Genomic DNA, 9,399 nt, shown 5'->3' with positions numbered 1-9,399 from the left:
GAAGTAAAGATAAAAATAATTTTTATTTTATTTTAAAAAATATTTTTAAAAGAAAAAAACAAATATGCTTTAATAAGAAAATCCTACCTAACCTCAAATGAAAAAAATTCTCTTCTATTTATTTTCTATTTTTCGTATGAAAAAAAATTAAAGTCTTGAGTTCTGTTGGGGGTAGAACCTAACTTTAATTGGTCCAGCAAGATCCAAAGCTATTGGATCCTTGTGATAATAGGACTTAATGCTACTGGGTTATGCTACAATGACCTAACAGCCCTTTCTAACTTATAAATAAAAAAGATAATGCCCCTCAAGCACTACAATTTCATTCAAAGTGCAATGAGTCTATATCCACTATAGTGTTTTTCGCTCACGAATATACACACACATACTAAAAAGCCTTGGGTCTGGCTACAACGCCAGACCCAATAATATTATTTATAATATTAACAAAAATATATAATTTATCTAATCCAAGTTTATATATTATTTAATCTATTAAGAAACAATTATGATTTTTCTTCCATACTAATAATATTTTTTTCAATAATAATAATAATAATAATAATAATAGTTTTTAAGTTTACTTTTCAAATCAAATATATGGTTGTTTTTCAATATTTTGTTTTTGAATTTATCAATTAACATATTAATAATATTAATTATAATACAAATAATAACATTATAATATAAATAATAATATTTTTAATATTAACAATAATATATTTGGGCCCTCATAAATGACATAATCAAGAGTTTTGGATCTGACTACAATCTAGACTTATTAGACTTGGGTATGGTCTTGTAGCTACTTTGAAGGATATTTGATTTAGCTGCCCAGCTAGACCCAATATCGATGGGTCTAGCTGAGCAATTAAACCTGATCTTTTTTTTAATATTTTTTTATAAGTATTTTGAATTTGGCTTTGCAACTAAACTTAATTATTTTTGATAGAGAAGACAATATTATGAGCCATAATTTTTTACTAAAAAACAATTGAAGAACGCCCCTCAGGAAGCTACAGAGTTGTCCACGATGAAAGCAGTATTAGGTTCTACTTGAAAACAAAACCCAGTACTATTCATAGTTTTTAAATATTAATTATCTCTTGATGCATTACATTTATATTAAAAGTCCCACATGTTTTAGAATTTTATTAATAAATTATTTTGAAAACTACTCGTGATATCATGAAAAAAAATAGTATAAACATAAAACACATCGATGAAAAAAAACTTTCTAATAATTTCTAGCTTAAGGCGGGCATATTATGCATTTACTAGAAACTAAGTCGCACGTTGTAAGGGGCCCTTATAGACCCAAGAAAGAAAGGAATAGAAAGCCCTTATATGGTGTGACCTTTGTGGACCCAAATGAGCTCTCTGTCCAAGCCCAAATTTACTGATTTCTCGCCTGGGCTTTTTCCTTTATCCTTCACACCTCAATAACTACAGTAGCTCTCTAACTCCTTTTCCATTTCCAACGAGAAAGAAAAGACGGGTACGGGGGCTTTCAAAAGTATAATAATAATATTAAGCATAGAACTTGATGGTTCAATCACATGGCTTCCTCGTCCTCTTCTCACCAGACTCACACTCCTCTCCCTTCCGACCCCGGTAATTCCTCCTCCCCTTTTACCATTTTTTAATCCACTAATTTAATCTTTGCCCTTGCGATTCTACGTTGTTGTCGCTGTTATTATTATTATTATTTTATAAGGTTTACGTGATCAAAATGAATTTATGATTATTTGATTTTAACAGATAAATCACCGATTAATTACAGGCTTAATGGAGTTAATTTTTATATATAATTTAGCTTTCGTTTTGCAATCTTTATGATAAAAATTGATGCAAGCAAAGCAGGCGATGGTAAACCACCAGATCATGAGGTTCCGATACATGTTGTGACCGTGCCTTCTCAACTTCCGGTCGAGTTCCGTAACCCTTCAGCCGCGAAGCAATTGATCATTGGGTTTGACTGTGAAGGTGTTGATCTTTGTCGCCATGGAACTCTCTGTATTATGCAGGTAAACTAATGATTTACCCTTTATTCTGCACCCATAATAACTGAGATATCCACAAGTTCATAATTTTGGCAGCTTGCTTTTCCGGATGCTATATATTTGGTCGATGCCATTAAGGGTGGAGAGTCTCTCATCAGAGCATGTAAACCTGCGCTCGAGTCTAGTCACATCACAAAAGTTATCCATGACTGCAAACGGGATAGCGAGGTTTCTAATTGAGCATGTTCCATTCTATTCTATACCGTACTAGCTTTTATGATATGCACAATTACCAACATTTCGTTTACGTAGTTAAATATCAATTGTTATTTTGTAGGCATTATATTTTCAGTTTGGCATCAAGTTGCACAATGTTGTTGATACCCAGGTGAGTAACTGATAGATGGAACTGATGTTCTAGTCTGGGGTTTCTTTCAGTTTAGCTTTAGGTTTGCATTGCTGTCTCTACTAATTGCTTTGAGCAAAGATTGATTATAATTGATGCAGCTATGCCTCTCTTTTGTTTTCTGAGTCAGCATTTGAGTGTTCAGTTGTTCACTATAATTTGATGGAAATTGCATGTACTTGCATTAAGAATTATCAATCCGGATCTGTCATTTTAATGTGCATATGTATTTGTCATTTTGCATGTAGATTGCTTATTCTCAGATAGAGGAGCAAGAAGGACGGGCTAGATTGCCTGATGACTATATATCATTTGTTAGCCTCCTTGCAGATCCACGCTATTGTGGTATTTTATATGTTGTGGTATTCATTTATATTGTGCGTTTCAGGTCATATAATTTGATTTTTGTGTGAATATATTCCATACTTGCTAAAAGTTTTTGATAAAACATTTGGATGATAACTCCCTAATCTTGACATCATTTCCTGCCTTCTCTCATGCTAAAGGACTAGTGTTGCATTAATGCCTATAGTTTAACTATGCGCGTGGGTGTCTTGAAATTTTAACTACTCTTTGTCAAAAAGGAAAAAGAAAAAACAAAAACAAAAACAAAAGAAAGAGATTGGGGAAAAGGTCTTTTGAAATTTTCAGCATTCAATTGCAATCATATTGCAACTGGCTGATGGGGTTAAAGCTGTTTGGGATTGAGAAGCAGCTCCTAGACACAATTCTTACTATGAAGAGGCTTCTGATTTATGTAGGGGCAGGGGCAATTTTTGTTAACGTCTGCATCATAAGAGCATTAAGCTTCATTATCTATGTACTATGTTTGCTTGTTGAGTGGGAATGCTGTTGTATGATAGACCTTATGATTACTTTTGATTAACACTTAATAAGAAAGTTGATAAATAGTTAAATACTGCAACCTTATTTTCACTCCCCTGGCATTTCCTAACAGTTTTCACCACTTGTTTCTGTTCTGTAATTGAAAGTGGATTCCATATGAGAGTAATATTTGAGTGTTCTTACTTGACTTGTTAAGTTAAATTGATGCAGGAAAACTTTGGATTTGTGTCCTAAAAAGGACTCATGATGAGCTAGATTTGGAGAAGGAATTTAGAAAAAAAAAAAAATTGGTTTTCACCATAGCTGTCAATAGTAACTGAGGTTACTTTAGCAAGAAAGAAGTAGAAGAAAAGGAAGAAGAAGAAGAAAATAGCATTTATGGAGAGGAAAGAAGAAAAGAAACACCCTAAGTCACAGCCTTCAAACTAAAGCAAAATACTGATAATTACATCATTCAAGTCCTTTCCATGACATAGAACATGTGCTCTTGTGCCCCTAATAGTACTAAACTGAATGGAGATAGAAATTTCAATAAGAAAATGAAAACCACAAGTAAAATGAAACTCCTATCAATATTCTAGTTCCTTAATGAACCTTAATTTGTAAATAATGAATTCCTGAATAGACTAGGTTTACAGAAAAGCTAGAGTATACATAGATTGAGAATTAAGGTATTCAGAAGCTTCTTCATGTTGTTTATATCATAAACCTTCAGCTACTAATGTTTATATCAGCTTGCTTTTCCTTTTAACTGCACATACTTTGTGGTATCTAGTTGGCAAGAAAATTGAATTCCTGTATTATCCATTGTATTTATGAGACTTATCTTGAGAATTTGAATGCAGGCATATCTTATCTGGAGAAGGAAGAGGTTCGTGTTCTCCTTCGACAGGTTAGTTTAAACATCTGACATGCTCACTATCCCTATCTCCTGTAAAGTGGAGAGAATTTTATTGAAAAAGTTATTCCCTGCAGCCTTTGTTTTGTTTCTATAAAACATTTTGGTGTCTTGGGAAGATAAACTAGTAAGTGGCACTAGCCACGAACATTTCCTTCCACTCTTTCTTTGTCTTTGAACCCGTTTGTCTCTCAAGTTTGCACCCTTAATAAGATATCTCTCCGTTGCTAGGTTGGTTCTACTGTTTCTGTCTTTGAACACATTTGCCTCTCAAGTTTGCACCCCTAAGATGCTATCTTTCTGTTGCTAGATTGGTGAAGAATGCTTCTGCTTTACAATTTAGAGTTTTGTGATGTGCTGGGATTTGGCATTTAGACAAGTGACTTCTTTACCATCTGAACCTCACCAGAGCGTCAGTCCCTTGTCTTGTTAAATTTTACTGGCAAGTGAAGGTGTTTCTTTTCTAATGGTTAGTTGAAGGTACAGTAGAAGCCTTCACAAGCTATTAGATCATACCAGTGACCTTAATGAGACAAATTTAGAAAAGAAATACATCTCAACATTTTGTTAAGAGATAACCACCAGTATTTTTACTTAATCAAAAACTTTATGTGTTCTTGCACTCTAATATTTTCCACACAAGATATTTGTACATTTAAATAATGATCAATCAAGTGGATTTTTTCTGAAAAGACCGTTATGATCACTGATATGCAATGCACTTCAGAATGGGATTTCCAGAACAATCACTTGATTGACCATTTTTTAAGATTTGAAAATATTCAAACAGAATAGAGGAAATCAATTTGTAATTTGGATAAACTACAATAACCAAGTTGTGGTTTTCTCTTTTTATGATTTTGACTATGCTTTTTCCTTTTCTTTTTTGTGTTTATTTGTACTTGCATCTTCTCTAAGAGTGTAAGAGAAATTTGTCCAGCTACTGCACACCCACTCAGCTGCAACACTACTGTGCGGTGTCTTACAGCTAGTGTTTCCTTACATCATTTTGTCTTTCCATTGTTTTCAGGATCCTATGTTCTGGACATACAGGCCATTCTCTGAAATGATGATCCATGCAGCTGCTGATGATGTTCGCTTTCTTCTCCGCATCTATTATAAGATGATGGAAAAGCTCAACCAGAGATCTTTATGGTATCTTGCAGTTCGTGGGGTGTTGTATTGTCGATGTTTCTGCATCAATGAGAATGATTATGCTGATTGGCCCCATATCCCTCCGATTCCAGGTTTTATGTTTTACCAACCTATTACTGTACATTACTCTTGTTTCACTATGTTTGAGGAATTGTATTACCCAACTCTTTGAAATTTGTTCATCTGCCTTGCTTTTAATTGCTGTATTGAAAAAATTTAATTAAAGAAGATGGAAGTGCTGCCAAACTCTTTAAATAGGAGAGTTTGGCACTACATTGTATCTGATATAACAATGGGTTTCCATTGTTGGAAACAATGGGGAAGGATTTCCAATTGAGTAAGTTTGTTATTTTCCACTATATAATGTCACTAACCATGTATAGATTTGGAAGGAGATTTAAAGTTCAAGTACAATGCATGAATGGGAGTCTAAATTTTGGAAAAGAATGGATTATGTATGAGCAAGCTACCAGTAACAGCGTGCACCCTAAATTAAGGGTGAATAAATAAACATTAACCTATTCTGGATGGACTTTGTTTTGGAAGTATACATATGCTCTGCTTCTTAATTGAATACTGATCTAGCTGTGCCTTCTCCTCATAGATAACCTCATCATCGAGGAGGATAATGCTCCTGAGGAGGAAATCCTTTCTGTTCTTGATGTTCCCCCAGGAAAGATGGGACGTGTTATTGGAAGACGAGGAGCATCCATTTTGTCAGTAAAGGAATCTTGCAAGTATGTCTCTCTTCTCCCTTCCATTATCATAACCGTTATGTTCTTTATATTCAAGTTCTCCTGTTCTTTAATTTCCTGCATGTACATTTTTTTTGCAGCGCGGAGATCTTCATTGGAGGTGCAAAGGGTCCAACTGACAAGGTAAGTCTATCATACTAATGTTGGTAACTACCAGCATGGTGATCAACTTAGCGTTGGACAAAATCCAGCTAAGTTGGGATTTAAGTCAATGCAAAATGAGACCAGCTGCTTTGAGATTTTTTGTATTTAACCACAATAGGAAGTGTTCGACTCTATTTGTCAAATAATGTGTTTTTATTTTTTTTTAAATCTAAAGAAAAGTAACCTTAGTAGAGAGACTTACAAAACAAAGCCATAAAATATATTCCATGAGGTCTGTGTTCAGGATTTACTTAATATTTGTTCATTGTCATCCTATTGGGTAAATGTTGATTATTTTCATGTAGGTATTCATAGTAGGACCGGTGAAACAAGTGAGGAAAGCTGAAGCCATGTTGAGGGGGAAAATACTGGATATATTTTAGGGAGCTGGATTTGTCATGCTTGTTCAACTTAATCTTCAGTGTAAAAATGGCAAGTTTAAGACAAAATTTGTAATGCTGAACGATATCAAGACAACCAGATTCACTAATTTTGGTTCCATTAGAGAAGATAACAGAAGAAAGAATTGATAAAGGGAATGAAAGCTTATATTTTATTGCAGAAAATAAAGATTACGAGGAAAAGAAAACTAGTTTCATACCACTCAAGATAATCACTCTTATTTTGGATCACATCAAAGATATTGAATTTCATTACAATCTATCCAACCTAGGATATACATTCAAAATTAAATAGAAATATATATTCAAAATTAAATAGAAATACATATTACATTTATTACTAGAAAACTACCAACTAACATAAGAATAATGATAGTTATAGAACTTCTTCTACCACTTGAAAGTATGAGATGATCCTTAATTATTAGTGATAACTTTTCCTTTATTGTCAACGTTTATCACTGGAATTGTAGCCTTCATGGAATGTTTTCCCTTACTTCAATTAGCTTGATTCCTGTCGGTTATTATGGCTTTCTGCTTGTCATAGACGCGAGTGCTGTCACCTTTCTGCTTGCCTTGGACTTGAGTGCCGTTACGTTGGTTACCCAAACTTGCATTAATTTCCTTACTCCCCAAGCAACTTGTCTTAGACACGTATTGTTGAATATAATCGCGAAGTAACTGAGGATTCAAATGTTGGATTTCTTTCTCATGTAGCCGTACAACTTCTAATTGTGGTTTGGATGCCCATTGAACTAAGAATTTATTATGGCCTATCTTTTGTTGGAGACGTACTGATATGTTAAAATAGAGTTAACAATCTTATCAAATACTAAATCTTCTTATGCAAACTACACTTCCCTTTTGTGACAATTTGCATTTTCAACATATTTAGCCACTTGCTTTGTCATTTTACATTTGACGCTGCTATGGAACGAGAACATAAATGTTGCAAAATCTAGGCCATCTTCACTAGTTTTTTGAGATAATGGTAGAGAAATGGTGTCACTGGGTATTTTAGTGTGCAATCCATATACCAACTTAAAAGGTGTGTACCTTATAATTCGATTTACAGAGTTATTGTAGGAAAATTATGCTTGAGGCTAACTAAATCCCAACTGACTCCATGCTCATTAGTTAAACATTGTAGAAGATTACCAAGACTTCTGTTAATTACTTCAGTTTGACTATTGGTTTGAAGGTGGAAGGCACTAGAAAAAAAGAGTTTTGTCCCTAACTTAGCCCATAATGTCTTGCAAAAATAACTGACAAACTTAACATTCATGTCTGATGATACGATCAAAAGATTGATGTCTTCTTTTAAGTGTAGAAGTGTCGAAGTAATAAATAACCCGGCAAGACCGTGGTCGAACCATAGGGAGGTTAATTCCATAAATTATAGATAACAATAACGCACCAACAATAACAACAACAATAATAAGAATAATAGTAGTAGTAGTATTTGTTGTAGTAATAAAAAAAAAGTTGATAAGAACTTTAAAATGAAAGATTAATGTAATGATTAAATAATGATAACAATAAATATCAAGGTTAGAGGATCTACTAATGTTATGTCAAACAAGTATAGTATAAACTCTTATTATTCAATTGAAAACCACATACAAACGAGGTTCCAATCAGATTATAAATTATTAACATGATTACATTAGTTATCTTATTCGATTAATGCTAATACTTGTAAATCTCGTCAAACATTCATAATTATAACTTATGTTAAAAACAAATTAAGTTCCTTTCATAATGCATGTCAAATGCCTCCTTTTATAGGCCAAAATTGGGAACTATTGATTTGATGACTAATTGATGAGTGAGTGGCCAACTCTTGACTTGATGGCAATTCTTATCTTCTCTTGTATGCCTAAAATATCATTGATAACATCAGAATTGAAACCACTTGAAAACATGAAAGTTATAGGAAATTGTCTTAGCTTTCCAGGAAAAAAATAGAGGTCATTTGGACTTCTAGAACTCTAGATATGGGCTAAACACTGAATAGTGTGCAGGTTGTAGGACAGATTCAGACTTCTTTGTTGTTGCTACAATTTGGACTTGAAAATGGCCTTTTTAAATCTTGGACTCTATATGAAAGTTGTAGGTCTATGTCTTACATTTCTATCTATATAAAGTAGACCTAAATCCGAGATCTACAACTCTAGATATAACCCAATTAAACTGCACTAACGTATCTTTTCTAAGTTTAGCCATCTCTTTATCCTTTTAATTTCTGTTCTTAAATTCATCAATCAATCCTTTTATTTATGTGATAGGTCTGTATTTAAAATGAACATTTACCATAAATTAAATGTATTTTATATTATTAGATATGTTATTATAAATATGCTTTAGTTAAGGAGTTATTGATACTTCAAGTGCAAAATAATGATATAAAAACCTTGATAAAAAAACACTTTTAAGTACTAATCATCTGAGTAATAGATAGTGGAAGCCCATGTAGTCATACAATCTCTTTCAAAAACAAAAATGCAATATGGAAGGCATCAAAAGTCTTCTTACAGGGAATAAAATATGTTATTTTTAAAAACTGATCCACAACCACTATAATAGAATCATGCCCCCAAACTATCTTTGGAAGCCCTTGACACGACTAAAAGGTTGATGTCTTCTCCCAAGTGCAGGAGTGTCGAAGTAATAAATAACCCGGCAAGACCGGGGTCGAACCACAAGGAGGTTAATTGTACAAATTATAAACAACAATAATAGCAATAACAACAATAACTATAATAATAATAATAATAATAATAATAATAAT

At 33.1% G+C, this 9,399-nt stretch overlaps 1 protein-coding gene across 3 annotated transcripts; it reads left to right on the top strand.

Moving 5' to 3' along the window:
* The first annotated feature begins 1,470 nt into the window (after positions 1–1,470).
* Positions 1,471–6,596, top strand: LOC105116266 (uncharacterized). Of its 3 annotated transcripts, none has more exons than XM_011013543.1 (10): positions 1,471–1,614; positions 1,882–2,027; positions 2,100–2,231; positions 2,341–2,391; positions 2,658–2,754; positions 4,101–4,147; positions 5,184–5,400; positions 5,913–6,045; positions 6,144–6,186; positions 6,513–6,596. In XM_011013543.1, the coding sequence occupies exons 1-10, from the start codon at positions 1,560–1,562 to the stop codon at positions 6,588–6,590; spliced, it is 999 nt and encodes a 332-aa protein (XP_011011845.1). In that variant the 5' UTR covers positions 1,471–1,559; the 3' UTR covers positions 6,591–6,596. The 3 variants fall into 3 exon arrangements, with proteins under 3 accessions (XP_011011845.1, XP_011011842.1, XP_011011843.1); XM_011013540.1 differs by having other exon boundaries at positions 1,861–2,027; XM_011013541.1 differs by having other exon boundaries at positions 1,472–1,614; positions 1,864–2,027.
* Positions 6,597–9,399: the final 2,803 nt, after the last annotated feature.

This window comes from Populus euphratica, unplaced genomic scaffold, assembly GCF_000495115.2.
Source record: "Populus euphratica unplaced genomic scaffold, PopEup_1.0 scaffold892.1, whole genome shotgun sequence".
NCBI lineage: Eukaryota > Viridiplantae > Streptophyta > Magnoliopsida > Malpighiales > Salicaceae > Populus > Populus euphratica.
Note: the sequence above shows the minus strand (reverse complement) of the source record. Positions and strands in the feature narration are given on the sequence as shown.